Here is a 27,994-nt window from a genome sequence, read left to right on the forward strand (position 1 = left end):
TTTTTTTTTTTAACCAGTACCGTTTTATAAGTACAGATTTGGCACCAGCATTGTAAAAAACCCAAATGATACCCAACCATAATTACAATCATTAAAAGGCAAAAGCAGTATGAATTTATAACGTCACATTCACTAAGTCATCCTAGCTAGTGTTAGCTAATTAACATAACATTTTTAGTCTATAGTAAGCTGCAACAATCCCCGTCGTTGGTCTTATCTATACCCTGTACCTCTGTAAAGACCCCAAAAATGCACTTTCTCAGCCCAGTCATCAACAAGCCTGAGCCAAGAGGCAGATACATCAAACTGCTGCCCGTAACAGCTGTTGAGATGGGAGTGAACTTACAAACCGGAAACAGAAATGCAACTTCTGTCACTACAGCAATGGTCGGGCAGCTGTTTTCATGATTTAGAAATAATGATAGAAATACCAAATATGATAAACCATGCAACTAACTGTGGTGTTGGAGTACCTGGATTTTGATGACAAGTATATGAGAATTTGTATATTGCAGAGCATGGTCTAAAGTGTAAAATGAGGATTTGGAAATGATTGAGAGGATTGACATTAACATCTGTGACCTTCACAGCAAACAGGCCACCAATAGATGCAGGAAAAGCACCTCTTGCTAGTGGTTTGAGCTCGCAGCTAAAACAGGGATACAGATTAAGACTGAATTATTATCATTTGCAGTCAGCCTTTGTTTATTACAAAAGAAAAACATTCACAATATAATTTATAAAGGTTAAGATGGGGTACAAAATGTATAGTAATAACTGTCGTGACAGGCAGAGAGCAATCATGGCCATGAATTAACTGCAGCACTTTGCTGTCTCTATGAGGTTTCTTCAGCAATCTATGCCTGAATGCTGTGTCGCTGGAAATTTGACAACATACACACCACCCACCATATCTGATTTATATTTTCTAACATGTAATTAGGGATTCTACCAGACACTATCTTAAACGTTTTGACGTTGGCTATTGCTCTTTCTACATGCACTTTGTGTTTGGCTATTGTCTTTGCTATCTGAACATCTGGGACTGGCATGTGAAGATTTGCAGGAGGAGGAATGTTTAGTTGAAGGCCAAGCTCCTTCACATCTTTCTCAATGAGAAAGCCCTTGTCCACCATCAGCCCATCACCTCTCTTAAGGTGGCCACACTGAAGCAGACCTTTCAGTAAATCTTTGATTTCACACCGTCTAAACAGCTCTTGGTCAGAAATTGATCCATTGTATAGCGTAGATGCAAACATAATGGAGCCATGAGGATCACAGGCTATCAGAGACTTGAGTGTGTTAGTAGACTTACGCTTAGAACAAGTCTGACTCGGTACTAAAGGTGAGCTAGGTTTCTCTATCTTTATCTCTGTGCAGTTAAGAATGGCAAAGGTTGTTGGAAACTCTTCTTTGTACTTGTGGGGCATGTTTTCTGCAATGATGTCCCGGTGTGGCCAAACAGACAGATTCCCAAGCCTGTCATACATGAAGTCAATCCATGAACTGAATAAAGTCCTAACACTTTGCATGTCGCTTTGAAATTTGAAAGCTAGCTCTTCCAGGTCGAAGTTTTGTCTTAGTTTCAGAAGTACAAGTAGAAGCTGTTGACGTAAAGGCATGTGGCGGAGGTGCCTGTTCAGTTTATCACATGTCAAGGGGATGTGAGTTTCAGGGACCGTTTCATTATCTGGAAGGGCGAAAAATCTGCACAGTTCGTTAAATTGGTCGTAAGTGAATCCAGTGCAGTATTTGAAGTAGTTCGGGACACTGCTGTTATTTACAGTCTCTGGTGTCAGTGGGTAAAGAGCCTGGTGGGTTTGTATTTTCTCTCTTAGCAAGTCATTTTCTTTTTCTTTTTGAGCGAGAAGAGTCTTCAATCTTTCCAGTTCCCCCTGTGTTTCTTCTGTCTGGGGTTGGTCATCTGTGCACTCTGTAAACATAGGAATCAAATGATTAAAACTTGTGTTTTAATTTGTGTAGCTCCTGATTGATGACTACCATCTGGAACGCGCTCACTGGGATTTCTCAGATTTGATCAATGAATTCGAATTTAGTGTTTTGCCATGATTTTATTTTTCATAAACTAAGCAATCATTTATTTCAATTTTGAATAGAAATAAATATTACCAAATGTTAGAATTAGACACATTTTGAGGGTATGCCAATGATAACAGTAAAGAAAAAAGAACGATGCAACTTCATCAATTGACACGAGCGCAACAGTCAAACACGTCCATGTTTTCACAGAATAAATGCAAAAGCAGCGCAATCGAATAAAAAACCCTGTAAAACTACTACCGTGTGTTTTATATTTCATGTTTGCATCATGGTGACGGGCTGAAAGCTGCTGTTCATTTTTTATACAGATCATTTATACGGTAGTTAACAATAGTCTACTCGTGTTTACCTTCAGTCATTTTGAATTTGAATTACTGTACATAAAACACCCTTGTACCAGATGTAGTTATAGATCATGCATCTTTATAAAGATATTTAACGAGTGAACAGGCAAACAACCCACCCACCAATTGAATTTTTTGCCATATTTCAATACTTCTAAACTGAACTTTTCAACTATTTAAATTGATTAAATTACTAAGAGTAAAATGGGTAATAATTCCTACTTAAATTTACAGTGGGGCTCGAAAGTTTGGGCACCCCTTGCAGAATCTGTGAAAATGTGAGTAATTTTCTAAAAATAAGAGAGATCATACTAAATGCATGTTATTTTTTATTTAGTACTGTCCTGAGTAAGATATTGCACATAAAAAATGTTAACATTTAGTCCACAAGAAATTATTAAAATAACCCCACTCAAAAGTTTGGGAACCCTTGGTTCTTAATACTGTGTTCTGTTACCTGATGATCCACGACTGTCTTTCTGTTTTGTGATGGTTGTGCATGAGTCCCTTGTTTGTTCTGAACAGTTAAACTGAGCAGCGTTCTTCAGAAAAATCTTTAAGCTCCTGCAGATTCTTCAGTTTTCCAGCATCTTTGCATATTTGATCCCTTTCCAGCAGTGACTTTATGATTTTGAGATGAACCTTATCACACTGAGGACATTTGAGGAACTCAAACACAACTATTAAAAAAGATTCAAACATTCACTGATGCTCCAGAAGGAAACAAGATGCATTAAGAGCTGGGGGGTGAAAACTTTTGAACACGATGAAGATGGCCAAATTTGTCTCATTTTGTTGAAATATAATTTTTTTCAAAACTTTTCAAGTCACTGCTGGGAAGGGTTCAAATGTGCAAAGATGCTGGAAAACTGTAGAAATGTTCAGAACAAACAACCATCACAAAACAGAAAGACAGTCGAGGATCATCAGGTAACAGAACACAGTACTAAGAACCAAGGGTTCCCAAACTTTTGAGTGGGGTTATTTTAATAATTTCAGCAATTTTTTTATCTTATGGACTAAATGTAAACATATTTTATGTGCAATATCTTACTCAGGACAGTACTAGATAAAAAATAACATGCATTTAGTATGATCTCTCTTATTTTTAGAAAATTACTCACATTTTCACAGATTCTGCAAGGGGTGCCCAAACTTTCGAGCCCCACTGTATATTTACTATGTATATACACTCTTTATATAAGCAACAATTGCGTGTGTCAAGAAGAGCCGGAAAAATAGTAATTTCCTACACAATTATTTGCTATGGTTATTCTTACCATTTAATGGATATTGTGTGCATTATTTGTTTGCGAAATAAAATCACTGGTGAATAAAAACACTTTAGTATGGATATTTTTATCAGAGTATCGATACATTGATACTTCAGGATGGATTGACCCATCTCTATTAGAGAGATCAGTGTAACACAAACCCATCTTAATGAGCACAGTGCTCTCCTCTGTAGTGATGTCCTCCATTATTGATTCTGCTACCAGCTCTTCTTTTATAACAATGGAAACGCCTTGTCGATCACACCTGTAAACATGATATACATGTTTAATATTTCCAAAATAATATGATAAACAAATAATAATATCCTCCTGGGACCAAGAAATAGACTTTTCCTCTGTGTAGGGGACATTATATTTGAGTGAATTGACTCCCATTATTGCACTTATCATTACGTTGCCCCAAGAACACATTAATATGCAAATTAGATGCAGAGTATGGATCGATTATGTATAATGAGGAAACCCTCTTATGGCCATTCTACACACATATTACACAAAGCAAAACTATATATCAAATCAATCTGTTACATCTTTCATAATATTATATATATATATATATATATATATATATATATATATATATATATATATATATATATATATTTTTTTTTTTTTTTTTTTTCATAACATAGTTGAGAATTACCTTTATACAAACTTTGGCGAAAAAAAAATAAAAAATTCAGAAACCTAAAAATGAATTGTTGATAAAAAAAAAAATAATAATAAAACCCCACTGTTTTTGCAGTGGGGTTTTATATATAAAACCCCACTGTTTATATATATAATTTAAATAATTTATATTATGCAAAAAAACTAAACAAAAAAAAAACTAAATTCACAAAACGTTTTTCTGGATTGTATTTGTAATGTCATTAGTATAGAATCAATATATTGCATCACAGTTATTATTTGCTGTCTCTTTGTCTAACACGAACACCTGATGTTTTCAGCACTGTCTGGTTTGCGGTCGTCTCGCAGTCCTTCTCTCGGTGCTTCAGACACTGTTGGTATCTTACTACGCTCATCTATCAGTGCTGCCACAGGGTCGGGATGAGCAGGGGTCGGCCGGCCCTCAACGAAGTGCTGTGGATTAATAACAGAGGAGACATCTCAGTCATCCTAAATTATATCAAATAGTAAAAACTTGGAGGAATTCTGGGTAACAGCCAATTGGTGGTGGTTCGGTAGAGCGGAAAAAGCCAGAACAGAAACAGACAGAATAACAATGAAAGACAAGTCAAAGTGAAATGGACAAACAAAATGTTCAGCAATTGAAAAATATAAGTACACATTTGAGGTAGTTTTAGCCTACTCTGAGTATTTCCATTTCATGCATCTTTACACATTTACCATTACTATTATTAGTGACTATTCCTCCACTAGGAGTATATATATTGACTGCAAACATGATGATCTTACAGAACATGATGCATGCTGTGTCTGCCATTATTGTAGTGATACCATATACAATTAACAAAATATGTCTTAGTTTTTATCAAATTGATTTTAAAAATCAGTGATAGTAGGTCGCCATGGTTGTTGACATCACAGTGCATTCTGGGCTGTGACGTCGAATGGTTGCACCGATCGCTGCTTTGTTATTGTGATTCTGCCGTTACAAAAAATATATATATAATAATCTGTTTAGCCTTTTCAATTTGAGTCAGAACAAGAAATCAGTGAGGATGAAAACATTGAAGACGTCAATTATCAAACCAATCAAAATGAAGACGATCGGAGGTTTTATGAGGCGAGAGTGGGGCAAAATGGATGTTTTCTCTGTGGCCGATGCTGACAGTGAAGGAGATCTCCTTCATATCCTCCATGGCAATCAAAGAGCCACACTTTATACAACACTGTAGTCATTTTTAAAACTGTTCCTCAAAAACAATAAACAGCCTGTCTTTATGGCTGTTGTCTGAAGTTTGAGATTCCAGGGTGCTTTGAGAGGGCTCAGAAATTAAATAAAAACACCCATCCATACATGCAGTACATCCAAAAATTAAATATAGCCGCATACTGCGCTCATCAGGCTCCAGGCACCAATGGCTTCAGTGGACGGCAATATGTTCAGTTCTGGCAAGTGACAAGTATGTATTCAATATCATTAGGACACATAAAAATTATGATAATAATTAATGATCAAAAAGCCTTTTGGAGACTCATTATGTCAAACTCTGTGAGTGTACCATGGATCTACATATGAATTCAAAAGCTTGCTTTACTAATTGATTGATTGATTGAAAAACTATTCAACCATTTTACTCTGATACCAAATTATAGTGCTTCTCACACTTAATAGTTAACAATTAGTTGCTAAATAAATTATGAGATTATGTGATATGTCATGAGGTTTTAATTTCCAAATTTTAAGACCTGCCATGGACCAGATGATTAGAAAAAAAAAGACAAAACAAACAAAAATAATAATAATAACATATATATATATATATATATATACACACACACACACACACACACACACACACACACACACACACACGATTTTATATGCCTTATATGATTTTATTTATATGCACTGATACAGAAAACATGGATTTTCTTTTGGGTGTCCGTTGTTTTTCACATGACTAAAAATATACATCTATACATACCTCACACACACATAAATCTACAAATACACACTTATATGATAAAAATTTTACACAAACATACATTTACACTTATACACAAGAGGGTAAAATGAAGAGTTTACAAAGCCAAATATCAAAGTTAATAGTTAACAGTGAGAACTGGTCTCAAAACTAAATTGTATCCTACACAAGCCTTACACTTACACTCACACAACTTATTTATTTACACATACAAATGTGCGGTACATACACCTTTGAAACTGCACACAAAAATATTGTTATCGCGAGAAACTTTGCACACAAATGTTCCAAGGTACAAAGGTCCTCGCAATACTTTTATGAGAGAACACAAAAGCAGTGAAATGAACTTTTCCTCTCAGTCTGAACACTTATTCTCATCAGAATCGAGTTCACAAATCTGAATTCGTAAACTTGCCATTGAAAACCTAAAGTTAAAAAGTTAATTTTTTTTTTACAAGCATGTGAAGTGGTTTTGTATCTATATATATATATCTAATTAAATGATAATGGAAATGAACAGGATCAAAAGCTTTCATGAGTTATCCCACACGGTTCCTGGACAGGCTCTCTGATGTGAGGATCAGCTGTCACTTCTGAGAGCCTCATGTCACTCTCACACCCTGCTGGCTACAACTGAGTAAGCGAAGAGGTTAAATATAGCGCAGCAGCAGTGGAGCTGCACACAATCACTGATAGAGCAGACATGTGCAGCGCTGGCTTCACTGTCCCGCTCTGTGACTCACTGATTTTACAGCCTCCTAACCACTCAGTCATGCTTTCCTTCACTTGTTGACTCTTGGTTTGGAGCAGCTGCTTCTCACCGTAGCTCTTACAGAGGAAAGATCTTTGGATAATGGGTGCTCCTATCAGAAGAATGGGTCTGGAGTCTGTCTGAGCAGGAGCATACAGGACTACACTAGCCCGAGGCTTAGGGACTGTGGGTAAGTGTTTCATTCAGAGAGCAGTGCGTTCTTGTTCTGTGGGACTTGTTTTCACCACTTTATTAATCATTTACTAATGAGTGGCATATATGATATATTGTGCAGCCTGGACTTTCACACATGTGAATGACAACTGCAATACTTTCATATGCATGGGTGTCTTGGAGAGCAGTAAATTGAAAGTAAAGCTATATAATGTATCATGAAAACTGTGTACCATTCACTTTATAAAAGAAGTTCATTTCCAGTTGAAAAATTTAAATTGCAACATTAAAGTTATATAAATCATGTAAATCATTAACTTGCCATCAAGTGCATTTCCAGTGGAAATAGTTTAAGCATAAATGAACACCATTTGGAAATACACTATTCAAAAACTTGTAACAATTATTTTTATTTTATTTTTTCTTTAAATAAGTCTCTTATGTTCACCAAAGCTGCATTTATTTGATCAAAATATAGTAAAATCAACAGTATTATAAAATATTATTTTAAATCAAAAGAAGTGTTTTCTATTGGAATATATTGTAAACTGTAGTTTATTTCTGCGATCAAAGCTGTTTTTTTAGCATCTTAACTCTAATCTTCAGTGTCACATGATCTTCAAAAATCATTAAATCGTTCAAAAGATCAGCATCTATTTAAAAAAAGTTTTTTCTCACATTATAAATGTCTTTACAGACATTTTTTGACAATTTAATGAATCCTTGCTGACAAAAACTTAATTTCCTTTTTTTTTTTTTACAATATTAATCCATACTTTTAAAAAGGTAACGTATCACTATTTCCACAAAATTATGAAGTAGCAAAACTGTGTTCAACATTGAAATTAATAACAAAAGTTACAGAATTATTTCTTCAGGATCATGTAACCATAAAGGCTAATACAGGTGCATCTCAATAAATTAGAATGTCGTGGAAAAGTTAACTTATTTCAGTAATTCAACTCAAATTGTTAAACTTGTATTAAATAAATTAATTGCACACAGACTGAAGTAGTTTAAGTGTTCGGTTCTTTTATTTGTGATGATTTTGGCTCACATTGAACAAAAACTCACCAATTCACAACAAATCAGAATATGGTGACATGCTAATCAGCTAATCAACTCAAAACACCTGCAGAGGTTTCCTGATCCTTCAAAACAGTCTCTCAGTTTGGTTCACTAGGCTACACAATCATGGGGAAGACTGCTGATCTGACAGTTGTCCAGAAGACAATCATTGACACCCTTCACAAGTAGGGTAACCCACAAACATTCACAGAACGCTGTTCACAGAGTGCTGTATCCAAGCATGTTAACAGAAAGTTGTGTGGAAGGAAAAAGTGTGGAAGAAAAGGATGCACAACCAACAGAGAGAACCGCAGCCTTATGAGGATTGTCAAGCAAAATCCATTCAATTGAATTTGAGTGAACTTCACAAGGAATGGACTGAGGCTGGGGTCAAGGCATCAAGAGCCACCACACACAGACCGGGATTTGGCTAAAGTTGTTGTATTCCTGTTGTTAAGCCAGTCCTAAACCACAGACAACAGCAGAGGCATCTTACCTGGGCTAAGGAGAATAAGAACTGGACTATTGCCCAGTGGTCCAAAGTCCTCTTTTCAGATGAGAGCAAGTTTTGTATTTCATTTGGAAACCAAGGTCCCAGAGTCTGGAGGAACGGTGGAAAAGCTCACAGCCCAAGCTGCTTGAAGTCCAGTGTTAAGTTTCCAGAGTCTGTGATGATTCGGGGTGCAATGTCATCTGCTGGTGTTGGTCCATTGTGATTTTTTGAAAACCAAAGTCACTGCACCCATTTAACCAAGAAATTTTGGAGCGCTTCATCCTTCCTTCTGCTGACCAGCTTTCTGAAGATGCTGATTTCATTTTTCAGCAGGATCTGGTACCTGTCCACACTGCCAAAAGCACCAAAAGTTGGTTAAATGACCATGGTGTTGGTGTGCTTGACTGTCTCGCAAACTCACCAGACCTGAACCTCAGAGAGAATCGATGGGCTATTGTGAAGAGGAAGATGAGAAACAAGAAACCAAACAATGCAGAAGAGCTGAAGGCCACTGTCAAAGAAACCTGGGCTTCCAGACCACCTCAGCAGTGCCACAAACTGATCACCTCCAGGCCAACGCTAAATTGAGGCAGTAATTAAAGCAAATGGAGCCCCTACCAAGTATTGAGTACATGTACAGTAAATGAACATACTTTCCAGAAGGCCAACAATGCACTAAAATGTTTTTTTATTATTATTATTGGTCTTATGAAGTATTCTAATTTGTTGAGAGTGAATTGGTGGGTTTTTGTTAATGTGAGCCAAAATCTTCAAAGTTAAAAGAAACTAAAGACTTAAACTACTTCAGTCTGTGTGCACTGAATTTATTTAATACACGAGTTTCACAATTTGAGTTGAATAACTGAAATAAATGAACTTTTTCACATCATTCCAATTTATCGAGATGCACCTGTATATTCAATCAGAAAACAGTTATTTGAGATGCTAATATTTCATTAGACTGCTACTATCCTAGACTGCAGGTATTACTGTAATGACAAAACAGATATTTCTTTCTTGACAATGACAAGATATAAAAAAGAGAAAAAAGAATGAGATTGTTCAGTTTTGTCTGGAGGGTAAAGATGACAGTAATTCTCAACAGCACTGGCCCGCTGCTTTACGGTTCTGAGATTTTCCCAGGTGTGTCTCTGGATGTGTTCATAGACGGTTGGCTCATTGACTAAGTATGTGTACTGTATTTTATCAGTGCCTCATCCAGGTGTCTATTAATACTAGGGCTTGAACATGAACTTGGATATCCACCCCTTTGGAATGGCTTTTTAAAGAGCAATCCAATGATGTCACGTAAGCAGAGAGGTCTTGGTTTTGGTTTACTGATGATGAACTCTATTCTGCTTCTTCAGGGGTTCAAGCACGTCGAGTTACAGTGGAATGTAACCTGTTAGAAAGGCATTCATGGCTATCACTTACATGTGTGGCTTTGGTATGATATTAGCTGATATTCCAGAGACCGTCTTTATCATTTTAATTCAGTAATTTTCAAGGTAACATGCCTTACATTGTTGAATTGCAGGTCACGGCACATGCTGCAGTTATACTTTGTGTTTTATACACTTCTGCTCATAAAATTGGAATAATTAAGTTTCTTAAATGTAATGCTGACTTACAAGAACCAAGTCAGAAATGCAAAATTGTTTAACTGTTTTCTGTTGTAATATCTGTTCAAATGTAATGTATTTCTGTGATGTGCAGCTGTATTTTCAGCGTCATTCCTCCAGTCTTCAGTGTTACATGATCTTCAGAAATCATGAAAATATGCTGATTTATTGCTCAAAAAACATTTCTGATGATCAGTGGTGAAAAATGACATAATATTAACATTTTTGCTTATTATTGTTGAGACAAAAACATTCCAAACTTCAGAGTAATTCATAAAAATGAATAAAATAATTTTATTTAGCAAGAATGCATTTAATCAATCAAGTTAACATGTCAACATGTGAGGTTAACAAAAAGATATGTCTCAAATAAGTGCTATTCTTCTTTTTATCAAAGAATCCAGAATTGTTCCTTTTTGACATTTTCAACATTTATAATAATAGAACAGTTATTTCAAATTGTAGTAATATTTCACAATATTGCTGTGTAACTATATTGTTTGATCAAATAAATGCAGCATTGGCAAGCATAAGAAGCTTCATTTAAAAACAACTGACTATATATATATATATATATATATACACACACACACACTGCTTTAGTTACAATTCATAAAATTTACAGGGAAAAACATGCAGCTTTTAGAATAAAGCAAATTACTATTTAAAATGTGCTTTTAAAAGTATACCATATTATATACAATTATATTATATTATATATAAAATTGTTACATTGTATAATAAATAAAATTTTATTATATTATATATAAAAAAAATACAATATCAGCCAATTTAAATGTCCCAGTTTATTATCATTCAAGTGGTTATTTACATTTATGTTTGTGCATTTAGAAGACGCTTTTATTCAGAGTGATTTACACTGCACTAAGGAATTCAAAGCAGTATTTTATCAGTTCATACATTCCCTGGGAATCGAACCCATGACCCTGGCGTTGCAAGCGCTATGCTCTACAGTTTGAGTAACAGGATGGTAAAATGTTCCTAAATGTTACTTTTCTTGAAATACATCATCTCTTTTTTCTTAAGTTATTTTTGCACTGACCTTAACATTTAACCCGAGCACTGAATTTTTTAATAATCACTGCACACATAAATATTTATTTTGTATATTTTTTGGGGGGGGATAAAGATCAGTTCAGCTGAATGTCATTGCTCTCCAAAACTGCTGTGCCCTGTTAAACACTCGGCCTGTAGACCCAGTATTTGCGAGTAGCATACATACTACAAGCTGAAATCCAATAAGACAACTGCTCCAACTGAACATAAGTTATGGATGGATGATATTAATAGAAGCAGATGACTGTATACAGTAAGATGAACTGGGCAATATTTATTCATACAGTAATAGAAACCGATTGCAGATGATAAAATTATATAGAAGAGAATAATAAAACAGAGGTTGTGCGCTTACTACTGTAATGTTTGTGTCTGTTTTACTGTTATCAGATTGAAAGGTAACTAGCATTAGTTGATAGACTTTGACCTTCTTCCCTCCTCTGTGTCCATCAATCAGGTCATGTGTATTGTGTTACCTGCAGAGCTCTTGTTTTTTAAGTTTTTACTTTTCTATTTTATATTCTAGATTGGTTTTGATTAGGTTTACACTCCTTTTAAAGTGAATCTGCACACAGGCAAATCTGAGACCTCACCGTTTAGTTCACCGTGCATGTGTGTAGACTCCATGTCTTGCCAAAGCCACAATCACAAATGCCATGACTCTCCTAGCCCGTATTTAGACACATTGGACCCATCATGTGATAGGTCTTCTAAAACCTTTCATTTCTTCACTGGCAGCACGGGAATGCGCACTTTGGACAGCTGATGGTACCAGCTGTGTCTCTTGGTTATCTTCAAGAGCAGACCAAATCAGGAGACAATTATAGCACCAGCTCAGCAAAGAATCAGGGATGGTCCATTCAGCACATTTGTCCTTAGCATGTACTTTTAAAATAGTTCAAATAAAACATTAATCCACTTTTCCTCCCAAATATTTTTGAATGTACAAAAATAATAATAATAGTCATGTTTAAAATAACAGTTTTCTATTTAGTATATTTTAAAATCTAATTTATTTTTATAATGCAAAGCTGAATCTTTAACAGTCATTATTCAAGTCATGTGTCAGAAGATCCATCAGAAATCATTAGAAAGTTGCCACACAAAAAAAGATTTTTTTGTTTTTGTAACAATATAATAGTACTTAATGTGTTCTTGCTGATTGAAAGTATTAACTCCTTAATAAAAGTAAATATATTTATTTTTTTACAGTGTAGAAACGCTGGTCTATACATTTATAAACCATTTTGTTTTGCAAAGTGGATTTCCCTTATATTTTACAAGAGTTTAAAATATTTTACCAAGTCATGTATGAATATTAATAATAAGAACAAAATGTTGTTACATGTACATAGAGACTTTATGATCATATAACATGCAACACAATAACTGAAATAAAGGGTCTGGAAATTAAAAAGAGAAATTAGAGGAAAAAAGGAGATTTAAGTTTAGTCTTAAAGGGGTGGTTGACTGCAATGACACTTTTTTAATGTAAGTTAGTGTGTAATGTTGCTGTTTGAGCATAAACAATATCTGCAAAGTCACAAATTTGAAAGTTCAATCAAACAGAGATATCGTCTTTTTAAATTCGGTCAAAAACGGCTGGTAAGGGACTACAGTGAGTTACTTCCCAGGTTCGTGACGTCACAAACCCAGATAAACCCCGCCCTCTGGAACATGCAACAAAGGCCATGCTGTGCTTCTTTAGAGAAGAGGAACAGAAAACTAGAGGTGCATGTAAAAATCTGTTCATATACAAATCCTGATTTTGTCTTCTAACGATACTAATGGATCAGTGTTAATCTCGTTGACGAATCATTTGTCATAATTGTCGTCAACAACTTTTTTTTTCACTGACGACAATGAGACAATAACGAAATAAAACTCTTTTTGAATGACAAAAACTATGACGCGTAAATTGATTGACATTTTCATCATGAATAAAACGAGACCGAAATATTAGAGAGTGATGATTTGGGATGAGATTCATTCAGAACGAATCTGCTGGGGGTTCGGAGGTTAGATGCGTACACATGAACCGGCGGGACAGAAGCTAACATACACTTGCTGCATGTCGCATACAACGTTCAAAAATGTCAATATGTGGGAATAAGAGAAGAGAAGACATACGGGTAAATCTGACGACACAAGAGAGAGCTCAATTCGGTCCAGTTTTCAGAGCGCAGACACTGAAGCATTCACACACAGAGAGAAAGCGTGTCTAACAGCACGCCTGTACTCTTTCACATCGCATGAACAGCAAAGGTGTCAAGTAACGAAGTACAAATACTTCGTTACTGTACTTAAGTAGAAATGTGGTGTATCTATACTTTACTTGAGTAATTATTTTTCAGCCGACTTTTTACTTCTACTCCTTACATTTTCACGCAAGTATCTGTACTTTCTACTCCTTACATTTTAAAAGTAGCTTCGTTACTGCTATTTCATTTCGGCTTGTTTTAATTCCGGCTTGTCATCATTCAAAAAAAAACTATCCAGATAAATCGTGCCATCCGGAGGGAGTGAATTTGATTGTGGTTGGATGAGAAGTATAAACATAAACCATTCTGACACCCTATTGGTTTGTACGCGATCCATCGCACCTGCACATGACACAAATCACATCACACCCCAGCAAGGACATAGCCAGTTTGGGGTTCGTTTATCAAAAATATATATTTCTTAAAAGTAGGGTTGAATCCGATCGCCTCAGAGTCCGTCCGCTTAAATTTCAAATGAAACCGGCGTCAGTCCGGTCTCCTCCCGTCTTTCAGCGCGCTCTTCAATCCGCCGACCACGGTGGAGCAGCGCGAGCTCAAACAGAGACAGAGGACACAAGGTGTGTTTTTATCAATAGATTGTTAGAATCTGTATCTGTGCAGTTCTTTGTCATAAATACAGTTTAAAAAGGTCACGAGGAAGCAGTCGCTTTCTCATCTACTTAAAAGTTTTTGCTTGTCACTGCTCATCACTAAACAGCCGCGTTTCCTCCAGCTACAATCTAGCCCTTAACACATATGAACGCATACTTTAATTACACTTATTTAAATATACTTAATTTAATCATACGTACTTTATACATACACTACAGTGCAAAAGTCTTAGGCATGTTAGTATTTTCACTTAAAAGAATGGTGTTTGGCCAGTTATTTATTTTTCAGTAGTGTGTCAGTAGAAAATATCCGTTTACATTTCCAAACATTCATTTTGCCATCGTCAAACTGCTTGTGCATTCAAAATCGGTTCAGGCACCGGTACCGTTTTAAAAGTATCGAAAAGGCACTGGACCCAACTAAAAAGTTATTATTTGTCACTGGCTCATTTACCAAATGGGTCCTTTCTCTTTGTCCTCCACAAATTAAGATACTGTAGGTAGTTCCGTAGCGAGATGTTTTAATAATTTATCGTTTGCGATTGATGACGCGATTGACAATGTTGTGATAACTAGGCTTTACCAACTTTAACTCGTTACCCCCTAAACACATAGCAGGCGTATGTACCGAATACAAGAAGCTATCAATCAAGAAGGTATCAGGATTATGAGTTAATTTTCATTTTTAGTTATTGATTATTCACTTGGATTAATCATTAATTTTAACAGAACTATAATGTTTATTGTAAATAGTCAACCACACAAGAGTAATTGTTTCTTAGCCTGCACCAATGTTCTTGTCCATTGCCCTCGCAGATTCCTGCAGCTAAGCTTGGATGTACATTTACATTCCATTAAGGGTTATTGATGACATGCCTCTGAAGTTTGACTTTTTGCACCATAACAATACTTATAGGCAACTAGTCATCATATCTCTAGCTCTTTAATGAATTTGCATTGTACTAAAGTGTGTTCATTTTCAATGGGCATATATGCGGCTCAAACAGGTATCTTAGTGCATCCCAAATTTTTCAACAAGAACATTTTAATATAATATTATATTCGTTATGGCCTTTAGAAAAATGTTTTTTTTTGAGGAGGTGGGGTAGTGCACAATAGGCTCCTGTGGTGCGGCCTAAGCTTTTGTTCTTAATGCCATTTTTCCCCTTACATTACTTTTACACTTTAAGTAGTTTTTTAAACCATTACTTTTACACTTTTACTTGAGTAAAAAGCTTGAGTTGATAGTCTTTTTAAACCCTAGTATCTATACTTCTACTTGAGTAATGAATGCCAGTACTTTTGACACCACTGATGAACAGAGAATTAAACACAAAATGATGTTCAATTGTCAGTTTTGACGAGTATTCATGTTAACACAGTTGATTACGTCTTAACTGAATGTAAACAGTAGGGAGAACGTGTATCAGTACATTATATCCATTGCAGCTGTGCAATCTGTTTTAAAGGGACAGCAGCGTAATCTGGTTGCTATTGTGTGAGTCATTGATGTTAATCAAGCAACAAAATACAGACAGAAATTCATGCACTGCTCTTGACTGAAAATCTTTAGTAGCCCCAAAGATTAATCTAAACTTATTTACAGAAATAAATATGTCTGCTTGAAAGAACGAAGAATATGGTAAGCAAGTTAAAGAATGCAGAATAATCCTGTATAACGATTGGTATTTCATTAAAAAGAAGAACATGTTCTTGTTCTTTATGAGAAGTGGTTTTATTTTATTTTAACAAAGGCATGCAGTGTGTCACTGCAGTTAAATCGGTGTCTATAATGATAAAACATTAATATAAAGTTATAAACCTATATAAAGAGTTTGGAATTAGGTTTTAGCCGACTAAATTTACCCTAGATTTAGTCGACTAAAATCTTAAAGTTTTGCTGTCAAAATTAACACTAATGGATGCACAAGTTTCAAAATCAATGTTCTTAAAATATTTTCACATAGCTATGAGGAGCATTAAACATGGACACACACAAAGTTGCTGTGCTGTATTAAAGCTATAAAGATGTGTTGTACACAGTAAAAAAATAAAAAGACTTTGGTTTGGTTTGGTTGCCTGTTATCTGAGCCGCATTAAATTTTACAGTTGTTGTGAAGATCAAAACACATCTACAGACAGCGCTTCTTTTATAATCACTTCAGTTCAGCATAAGTTCTGCACTCTCAACAAAACCCTTATAATCAGCTCCAGTCCACACGGTCAGTGAATACACATACTTATCTGCCTTTAGGTGCACCTTGGAGACTTCTGTTTGTTTTTTTATCTGTATAATATTATTTACTTTACTCACCCATCCATCTCAAGCTATCTAAAATATAAGTGACTTTGTTTTCTTCTTTGGTAGAATAGTAAAGAAAGATTTTTAGCTGAAACCGTGGTCCATGCAAGTCAGCAGCTATGGAGGAGTCTACTTGAGAGTTATATATATATATATATATATATATATTATTATTAGTGGTGGGCATAGATTAATTTTTTTAATCTAGATTTATGTCACTGTGATCTTGAAATTAATCTAGATTAAAATGGCTCATTCAAATTCTGCTGAAGGCATTCAGAATATGTGTGTTACCCAAATAAAATTGACAAACAGTAAGTCTTTGAGAAGGAGTTTATCAAGCTAGGTGATGCATTAGAAAAGGGGCTCATCTCCTGTTTCCAAAATGCATCACAAAGTGCTTTAAAAAGTGGGACCTGTTTGAAATTGTTTAATTTGTATGTTCGTTTATTTTTATTTATTTGTGCTATTTGTGAAGTGAAGTGACATTCAGCCAAGTATGGTGACCCATACTCAGAATTTGTGCTCTGCATTTAACCCATCCGAAGTGCACACACACAGAGCAGTGAACACACACACACACTGTGAGCACACACCCGGAGCAGTGAACACACACACACACTGTGAGCACACACCCGGAGCAGTGAACACACACACACACTGTGAGCACACACCCGGAGCAGTGAACACACACACACACTGTGAGCACACACCCGGAGCAGTGAACACACACACACACACACTGTGAACACACACCCGGAGCAGTGGGCAGCCATTTATGCTGCAGCGCCCGGGGAGCAGTTGGGGGTTCGATGCCTTGCTCAAGGGCACCTAAGTCCAACCCTCTAACCATTAGGCCACGACTTCCCTCAATTTACACAATGTTTAAGTTTTTTTTTAAGTTTGTAGGTGTCAAGGTACAGAAACCAAATAATTAAATGTAAAATAGCACTGGATAGTCTTCAATGTAAAAATGAAATATACAATCAAACCTACATTTATTCAGACACCTTCAACATTTCTCACATTATTACAGTTTTGCTATATATATAAAATATTATATCTGGTGTCTGAATAATTTTTGGTTTGACTGTTAAAATTACAAAGTAATTTAGTCAAGAGCAGCGAGTGATTTTCATTCATTTTCTTGGATTAACACCGCGAGTACTGAATTGGGCTCTTTTACATCTTCTTGTTTGTTCAAACTGCGATTTGTGTTTGTTCGTTCAGATGCAGGAGGGACTTCGAGGAGAACTTCGCAGAAGAGAGCTCGGTTCAGTGTCGCTGTCCGTGATCTGCGGCGTTTTTTTTTAATCGCCCGATAAGAGTCTCACATTAACGCAGCACGGTAACGCCGATAACGGCCCACAACTAATATATATAGATAGATAGATAGAGAGAGAGAGAGAGAGAGAGAGAGAGAGAGAGAGAGAGAGAGAGAGAGAGAGAGAGAGAGCTCCTGGCCACATTATATATTGAGGTATTCTGAAGCAAAACAATCAGTCTGTGCAAGAAACTGAACATTATTTTCAGCATTAACCCATAGCCTCGTTCTGATTCATGGATTAATCATTCTTTTGGGCTGGTTATTTTTGGACCAGTTCACCAAAATTAACTCAAACTCCCCCAAAAAAGTCAAAACTCCCTTTCAGATGACTGGCAGTCACTACTTGTGCTTGTGATCCTATGATGCCGGTTTCTGGCACACATCCAGTTACTCCAACATTTACAACATTTACTGAATTGAGGAAACACTTTGGACTCGGACCGAAGAACTGAACTAAATTACTTTTTTTTTCATGATTTATGTAAAAAGGTGAATTGATGAGGACTTGTTTATTCACTTTATATGGTTTAGACATCCACGTTTCACATTATTATTGAGGGCTTTAAAACTATTTTTGTGTTTACGTTAAGTCATTGTATGATAAGCCTATGAATAAACTGGAGACTGGTTATTTGAATCAGTTCAGTGAAACAATTTGTGTTTTATGAATAAACAGGGACCATCGTTTCAGCTAAAAATCTTCTTCACTGTTCAACTGAAGAGAAAAGTCACATACTTCTTGAATAGCCTGAGTGTCAGTCAATTAACAGCATATTTTCTTTTCTTTCTTCTTTTTGGGTGAACTATCCCTTTAAAATGATTACAACACAGGCTGCTAAATTTAAATAACCTGCAAAATCATGCATTATAATTCACTATTGTTCTATCTATTCACTATCTATGTAGATTATAGATACATTTTATGTATCATCTATACTATAGAGCAGTAATGTCCCATACTGTTTCTAATCGACACGCTCCTTGTTATGCTACAACTCGAGCATCATGTAGAATTCTGAGTTTCCCATTTGTTAATATGACTTTGTCACGTGCTCTTAACAAAGCTGTTCACAAGAGTGAGCAATTACATTCAAGCAAGGGAGACAAAAATCAGGTTGAAAATGACCTTTTCTTTTATGTGAAGCTCTTTGAATGAACAATTAATTGAATTTATAATCGCAATTACAGTTATCGATGCCACAATTCCATAATCATTTATTTCGGCAATTAATCGTTCCAAGTCCATTTATGTTATTCTGCATGCTTTTTTCTTTCTTTCTACATTTTATCTTAAGGGTTTTTCCATTGTTTAAATTTAAGTATAACATTATAATACTATTCATATTTTAGATTTTTTTTAATATAATTTGAAGAAGAAACCAGTCCGATGTATAGTTGACATTTGAAGCCTAATAACATAGAAAAGCACTTAAAGATTTTCAGTTAAGAGTGTTTTCAAGCTTGTTTATTTTGAGATAAAAATTCGACACGCAGTTGCATCAAACAATGGTATAAACATCGTTCAATGTAAATTGTGATAATCGTAATTAACAATCGCAATTACAATTTCAAGGGAACAATCGTCAATTATGATTTTTTTGTCATAATCGTGCAGGCCTGCCTACTAATACTACAAATCCACCACAGGAGACATAAAATTTGCTACGCATTGCCCCATTAACTAAAGAACTGAGAGAACAGAACTTCACTAAAATACCGATGAGCTTTTTTTCCAGTTATTCTTATTCATGAAAGACAAGCAGAATGAATTTCTAAACGGAGAGCTCATAAATCCATTTATTACACAATCTGTTTCCACTGGAAAGATTGAAACAACTTACACAAGATACATTTTACAAATCATTTAATCAGAAATTTGTTCTGCTTGTGCTTCATGAATACGCCCCAGTGTAACAGCTTGAATAGTTACTATTAAACCATTCTTTAAATATGTTTCCACACTAGAAATGATAGCCATAAACATAGGTTTGAGAAACCATTCTGCTTGTCCACTCATGGTGTTGTCACTTTGGAGCTTGCACAGATATTTAATACAGCAACACCGTATAAACACAAGTTATTTCTAGCTCACTGGGTCTAAACAGATCAATGAAATATAGCACCAAAGCAGTGTTTAATACAACACAATTAAACTCTGCTGCAATGGTCTCAAACTCAGTTTCTGGAGGGCCACAGCTCTGCACAGTTAGCGCTCCAAACCTGATCAAACACACTCTTCAGGAACAGTAGAAACCTCCACGCAGCTGAGAGCTAAACCCTGCAGAGCTGCATGGGGCCCCTGCTCAACTGCAATGCAAATGTGCTGCTCTTGGATAGTGGTTTAGCATTATCACTTAGTTTACTTCAGAATTAAAAACAATGGAGAGATAGTGGTCACAACAGGAGTTTGTCACAAGCGTTATTATCAGGATTGGAGTCAAAAGTTCAACTGCACCTATTGTTATTTTCACTAGCTGAATTATACAGTTCCCTCTCGAGGCGGTAACTCAACATTACGTCAGCTAAGACGTATATGGGAACTCTTCCCTTCTCCACTTTCACTGAAATCTTATTGGCTAACGCCAGCTGGGGACAGCTGGCCAATTGACGCGAAGCATGCAAATACTGGCGGGTAAGCGTGCAGTATAAAATGCATGGGCGCGAAAATTACGTCAGAATCTCTTTCTTCACGCTAGAAGTCTTATCTAAGTCATCGTGGAAGTTGCAATAGAGGACTACTCACCCTGTTTTTCCTCTCCGCATCCGATGGCTGCTAATGCTAGATTCGGACCATCAACAGTTCTGTGTGACCTGCTTGGGATTCTCACACGGACAACACTTGCGCCCACTGTACCGAGCTGCCAGTGCGCGCCCTCAGAGCCAGAGTGGCTCGGAGGACGGCGGGAATGAGGCCCACTGCCGCCAGCGAGCCGCTGGTGGGCCCTCCCCCGCCCGAAGACGAGTTTGACGTCGGCGTGGTGGACTATAGCTTCCGCGAACTTCGTCCTCTTCGGAGCTGGCGAGGAAAACGACTCCATGTCGCTTCGACGTCGAAAAAGGTTTGGGCCTCTCAGTGGGACCGCCCCGACCAAGAGGGCCCTGAGACCTCCAGGAGAAGCTCGTCAGGGTCTTCGGAAAGGTCGTCTCGGAGCTGAGTCTCGCTTGCAACGCACATGACGAGCCTGTGATAGGTAACTAGACTCGTGGCTCCTCCAGTCGAGCTGCTACCAGATGGCATTTAGGCATGCAAGAGCTCGTGGTGAAATCGTGGGCTGCACCCCAATCGGCGCGCACCCACTCTGCTACGAAGGCCATATCACGCACGTGGACGGGACGGAAACCCTCCCCCCCCCCCGTCTAGGAGACTGTTACCACACACCTGTGCTCGTCTCCCTCTGCTTTTGGTCCGGACCACAGTCTAGAAAGAGCGAGTGCAGCTTCTGCTCTTTGCCAGGGCAATACTCAAGGTGTTTCAGGCAAACGGCGGCACAGTAGCGCTGACGTCATCAGGATCGCGGCAACTGATCTCGCGCTGATTGCTATTAAGCGCTCTGCTCAGCTGTTTCACGGAGCTCATGGTCATCTTTACAGGCACCTATGGCTTACCCTAGCTGTCCTGAAAGACGCGGACCGTAGGCCGCTCCTAAACGTTCCAGTTGCTCCCTCCGGCCTCTTTGGTGACGTCATGGAGCTATTCTCAGAGACGCAGAAAGCGCGCCACAGTATGAGCCATGTGATACCCCGTCGCTCACCCCAGTCTTCTTCTGCGAGATTCTTATGCACCGGGCCGGGCTCTGAAACCAGCTAAAATAACCCGCAGTGGCACCCCGCTCTGAACCGGACGCTCGTTTCTGCCGAAACCAGCAGTGGTAAGAGCCTGGAAGGTAACGTCAGGGTCAGTTGAGGACCCCGCGCCGCGAGAGAGCCAGCGCGCCATACGAGCCGTCTCCCTGACGGTGAAAGAGTGAGTGAGCGGGAGGCCCCGCCCCCAAGCGCCATGTTCATATGCATCATTCATGTCCCCCATTTCCTTCGGGCGACGATTGCTATGTCTGTTTGAATGCTGTTTGTGTGAGTTCCACAATAAAAGCAGGTATACAATCAGCGAAAGAGCTTTACTGCCTCTTACACTCATCTCTGTGTCACTCGCCCTGTCTCAGATCAGTGCAGAGCCACAACCCATGATTATACTGGCCTCGCGAGAGTGCCAACACCACATAAACACGGTGTCACCCTCAATGTTCAAATGCATCATGTCCCCCATGTTTCTTCGGGCGACGATTGCTATGTCTGTTTGAATGCTGTTTGTGTGAGTTCCACAATAAAAACAGGTATACAATCAGCGAAAGAACTTTACTGCCTCTTACACTCATCACTGTGTCACTCGCCCTGTCTCAGAACAGTGCAGAGCCACAACCCATGATTATACTGGCCTCGCGAGAGTGCCAACACCACATGAACACGGTGTCACCCTCAATGTTCAGATGCATCATGTCCCCCATGTTTCTTCGGGCGACGATTGCTATGTCTGTTTGAATGCTGTTTGTGTGAGTTCCACAATAAAAGCATGTTACAATCAACTAAAGAGCTTTACTTCCTCTTACACTCATCTCTGTGTCACTCGCCCTGTCTCAGAACAGTGCAGAGCCACAACCTATTATTATAATGGCCTCGCGAAGGAGCGAGAGTGCCAACACCACAAAGACACATGCATCATGTCCCCCACATCACTATGGGTGACGATTGCTATATGTGTTTAAATGATGTTTTTGTGAGTAAAAATTGTACTAAAGAAGCATATATACAAATTCTTGCACCCAACGTTGTGTCACTCGCCCTGTCTCAAACAGCGCAGAGCCACAGTCCATGATTATAATGGCCTCATGATGGCGCAAGAGTGTCACACCATTTGGCGACGCGCCCGCCCTCCCGCCATCCCGCCAGTGCTTCCAGCCTCGCGGGGGCGGGACCCTAATTAAAATAAGCCATCAGTGGCTGTAGACGTGACGCGTCCGCCGTGTCATCTCATGGACGGTAAGAGGGCTATCCCGGGCGTTTCACCGTGGATACTGGGAATAATTCACGACGGATATTCTCTCCAATTCAAACGCAGACCTCCCCGCTTCAATGGCGTGGTCCCGTCACTGACTTTGCTCCAAAACCGTCCTGTTCTGCGACAGGAAGTTCTCAGTCTGCTCGAGAGAGAGCGATAGAGCGAAATTTCCCCTCAGATCGAGCGGAATGCGCATGTTGAATTATCTGGACGATTGGCTGATTTTAGCCCACTCAAGAGATGTGCTATCAGTCACGTGGAAACAATGCTTCGCCGTTTGGATACGCTGGGACTGCGTGTGAATATGCAGAAGAGCGTGTTGTTACGAGTCGGACTGTAACATATCTGGGAATATGTTTGGACTCGATGGCGATACAAGCCCATCTCTCTCTAGAGCATTTCATCGACTCTGCACTGTTTCTGACTGGGCAGGTCGTTTGCACTGAGGGAATTTCAGAGGCTTCTGGGACTGATGGCGGCGGCTTCTTCAGTGTGCCATCTGGGTCTGCTACATTGCGGCCGCTACAGTTTTGGCTGTAACTCGAGTTCCGCCGAGGGCGTGGTCTTCGGTCCACAAGCACTTACGGTCATTCACAGTTGCGTCAGCACTCTGAGACCGTGGAATAGCCCGGATATGTTCAGCCCAGGAGTTCTTTTCTCTGCGAACGCGATCTAGGCCGGGGAGCAGTGCGTCTGGGCCTGTGGTCGGAGTCACAGAGAAGGTGACACAAAACCGTTTGGAATAATGGAAGCGGTGTCCTAATATCCCTGCAAGCCTTTCGGTCGAAATTGGAGCGGAAACATGTACTGATTCAAACCGACAACACGTCTGTGGTCTCGTACATAAATCGCCAGGGCGGCGTGCGCTCCAGAGCTCTATTCAAACAGGCAGCGAGTTTCCTGTTGTGGGCGGACCGACACTTAATCTCCATAGGAGCGTCGCACATCCCCGGTACTTTGAACCGTGGAGTGAGCATGCTTTTGAGGAACGGGATTCCTTAAGGAGATGTTGGCTTCACCCAAGATCAGATCTAATGATTTGGGAGGGAGGAAGTGGATTGTTTGCCACGAGCGAGAACACGTTTGCTATCTCACTCCCCCCTGCTGGGAGATGCTCTGACATCGCGCTGGCCGGAAGCCAGGCTTACACATTCCCTCCTGTGAAGATTCTGCCTGTGTTGTGCAAAATCAGGGAGGAGAAAGCATCAGTTATACTCGTGGCCCCGAACTGGCCGAATCAGCCCTGGTTCGCGGACCTGAGAGAGTTACTGATGGCTCCCCCATGGCGAATCCCCCTCAAGCAGGACCTGCTGTCTCAGGCGAATGGCACAATATAGCACCCCAGCCCCGAGCTGTGGAACCTTCATGTGTGGCCGCTGCGGGGACCCTAATGAGCGGGACACTCTGCACTGAAGAGTGCTAAACACACTTACTGAGACGCGAGCATCATCAAACATTCGCTGCTACGCGCAGAAGTGGTGAGTTTTCACAAAATGGTGCGAGAACATTTATATTGACCCGGGGACCTGTTCCGTGTCGGATGTTTTGCGCTTTCTACAGCACAGTTGGATAGCGGGAGTTTGAAACCATCCACGCTGAAGGTGTATGTGACCGCTATTGCCGCTTTCGTTCCCCGGTTACGGGTAAACGATCGGTAAGCACGCTCTGGTATTCAGTTTTCTCAGGGGAGCAAGTAGATTGTGTACTTCATGGCCGCCCTCCGTGCCGCCGTGGGATTTCGCTCTAGTTTTGAGGGCTCTATCTCTTATTACCGTTCGAGCCATTAGCTTCGATTGCGGTTAAGGAGCTTCCCTGAAGACTGCCTTGCCTCTTGCTCTCGCCTCAGCGAAGTGCCTTGGAGAATTTCGTGAGTGTTTGGTGAACGATATTGCATTGGTTTCGGGCCTGGCGACTGTAATGTCACTCTCCGGCCGAGACCGGGTTTCGTTTCGAAGTCACTCAATACACTGTTCTGTTTCCCCTGCCTGCCTTATCTGTTGAGCCGTCAGCCTCGCGCGACGCTGATACTCAGAGCGCCGGGACCCTGTTAGGGTTTTACGGATGTATATGAATTGCTCGGCCGCCTTTCGTCAGTCGAACCAGCTGTTCGTGTGCTTGGTGGATGTAATAAGGGACGTGCTGTTTCTAAACAGAGACTTTCTCACTGGATCATGGACGCTATCAAATGCCAGGGGAAGGATTACCCCCTCAACATCAGAGCTCATTCTGCGAGGACATTATAAATGCTTCCTGATGGGCCTGGTCTAGAGGTATGTCTGTCCAGTATTTATGTTTTGCTGCTGGCTGGTCTTCCCAGAACACAATCGCCAGGTTTTACAAGCTGGATGTACCCTCTGTAGCGTCACATGTTTTTCGGTGAGTTAAGTTTTATTCATTAAAGCTGTTATAACCAGCTATACAGTAGTTACCATGGCTGCTAACTCTGTGTTATGGTTTAAATGGTTTATGCAGCAGTCACCGCAAACGCCGTCGACTCTGTTTAACTCTCATGCTTGAGTGCTTATTGCTTTGTGTCTGCCCTGGTTAGTGCAGATTTCGATATATTGCTTGAAGTTATGCATATTTTGTTAGGGTCGGAGCAGATGTCTCATTGGCCTAGTTCCGCCTATCAGATGCAAGCACTCTTAGCGACACGGCCATTGGCTAGAACTGTACTGCTTGTGTGAGGGTGATTGACTCCGTTCAGGGCTTATCTTCACTGCTCTCACGGCGGGATTTTATACAGTTCCCATATACGTCTTAGCTGACGTAATGTTGAGTTACCGCCTCGAGAGGGAACGTCTCCGGTTACTATCGTAACCTCGGTTCCCTGAGAGGCGGGAACGAGACATTACGTTAGCCGCCGTGGTCGCTGTTTGATCAGCTGTGCTAGCGTTCAGTCGTGATTCTGACGTAATTTTCGCGCCCATGCATTTTATACTGCACGCTTACCCGCCAGTATTTGCATGCTTCGCGTCAATTGGCCAGCTGTCCCCAGCTGGCGTTAGCCAATAAGATTTCAGTGAAAGTGGAGAAGGGAAGAGTTCCCATATACGTCTTAGCTGACGTAATGTCTCGTTCCCGCCTCTCAGGGAACCGAGGTTACGATAGTAACCGGAGACGTTTTCACTACTGTATCATATTTGATAAACACAATGAAAACTCTAAGTGCTAAAACTAGTAAGTGTTAGGGCTATTAGGACTAGGACTATTATTTCGGCATATAGAGTGACATCCTTTACATCTAATTTTGTTTAAACTTTCATACTCTTATGAAGATCATCTTATCTTACTTTTAGGCCACTTAAATATCAGTAACTTCTCAAAAAATATCTGCATGCACTGTTTTTGCTTTGGATTTTGTAAATACAGATTCATCATTGGCAAACATTAAAGGGGACATCAGATGCCCATTTTCCACAAGTTGATGAAATTTTTTAGGGTCTTCATGAAATTTCTGCAACATATTTGGTTTAAAATGCCTCTGTGTTTGTATAAAACAACACCCCTTTTACCCTGTTAGAGATGCATCTATTAACCCATTTTCATGATTGGCCCGATTACCCGATTTTCTTTGTAAAGCTGTTTTGGCGTAAATCTTCGGACTCATGAAAGTGTTCGTATTTTCTAAATGTTGGTATGAAAGAAATGTACCCCTGACTTTCTGATATTCCAAATCATAGCAAACCAAGCGTCTCAGCTGGAACAACGCTGTGCCACCGAAGCATTCTCATATTGAATATTTATTGTTAAGCATATAGCCTTTTAGTCTTTTTGGCATTAATGCAATATACTGGAGCCAAACCTGAGAAAGTAGACCAGAATATTCCAATGCGTTTGTGGACACGCAATTAGTGTAGCTGTAATTAATAGATGGGGATTATGCTAATTGTAAATAAGTGTGCATATGCGCCCTATTAACAAATTATTTTAATGCATTAACATACACTTTTAAAAATCAAATCGGAAGTTTATGAAGCTTTTAAATCTATCATTGCATTTTCCTCAACATCTCTTATTTGTATGTTTAATAAAATATATATTTATAACATTAATCTGATAGAATTCTTTATGCGTCTGAAAGTTGCAGTGTAAATGCATTCATGGCACCTCGGCTTCATCACAGTCTGTAAATACATCTAACACACTTCAGATGCAGCTTCTGTGTTTCCTGCGGTGGAAGGATGGAGCTGATGGAGAACAGCTCTACACTTTCTTACTATTCTCCCTGAAATAACTGAAACAATGTAAGAATTCGATGTGAAAAATGACAATTAATAAGGTCAATGAAAAAAAAAGTTTTATACAGCAACTCTTTTTCAGTCAATTATTTTTCTAGTCAAGGAGCACCTTTGTTTTGAGAGTTGTTTAAGTGAAAAAACATCTGTAATGTTAATAATTTTGCGTTAGTTTAGGGTTTATGGAATTTTTTTGCATTTAAAAAGGTATAAAAAAATGTATATGCTGTCGAATGTAGTTTTTAGAAATAAATCGCAATCGGCATTATCTTCGAGGAAGAGGAAAGCAAAGATTCATTACAAAAAAATAAATAAATAAAATAAAAACACCTTATACTCACTTTTTCTGGAGGTGAAGCTGGGTCACGAACCGTTGGGACCGACCCATCCTTCAAGACCAACTTTTTAGCAAAGCCTGCTTTATACTGCCCCTCGTTTGCAAAGCAGTCTGATGTGAAATGATTGGAGCAGATATAGACGCATTTAGGAAGATCGGGAGGCACGTTCCCTTTAAAAGCGTAACTAGTCCACTGCGTCTTCAACGGCTCAGATGTCGGGAGTAAATGACGACTGTAATGTTCATTATTACATCCAACAACAAAACACCTAAAACGCTTAGGAGCCATTCTTGCCTTCACATGCTCCGGCGTCCAAACAATGGCGGACTGTTTACAGTAGGGATAGGCGGATCAATCGATCCCG

General features: G+C 39.0%; 2 protein-coding genes across 3 annotated transcripts in view; one reads left to right on the forward strand and one right to left on the reverse strand.

The window, feature by feature from the left end:
* Window positions 1–32: 32 nt before the first annotated feature.
* LOC113116979 (uncharacterized) lies at window positions 33–27,988 on the reverse strand. The gene is made up of 4 exons (XM_026285303.1): window positions 27,634–27,988; window positions 4,638–4,783; window positions 3,841–3,944; window positions 33–1,933 (listed from the first exon to the last, which is right to left on the reverse strand). The coding sequence occupies exons 1-4, from the start codon at window positions 27,916–27,918 to the stop codon at window positions 858–860; spliced, it is 1,611 nt and encodes a 536-aa protein (XP_026141088.1). The 5' UTR covers window positions 27,919–27,988; the 3' UTR covers window positions 33–857.
* filip1a (filamin A interacting protein 1a) overlaps window positions 6,329–27,994 on the forward strand; it is a 28,445-nt gene continuing 6,779 nt past the window's right edge. Inside the window, exon 1 of one of the 2 annotated variants that reach the window (XM_026285302.1) lies at window positions 6,329–7,256. The gene's annotated coding sequence lies outside the window, so the exon portion shown is untranslated. The remainder of the gene's footprint in view (window positions 7,257–27,994) is intronic. The other variant, XM_026285301.1, reaches the window with a different exon arrangement.

The sequence above is a fragment of the Carassius auratus genome, chromosome 17, assembly GCF_003368295.1.
Source record: "Carassius auratus strain Wakin chromosome 17, ASM336829v1, whole genome shotgun sequence".
NCBI lineage: Eukaryota > Metazoa > Chordata > Actinopteri > Cypriniformes > Cyprinidae > Carassius > Carassius auratus.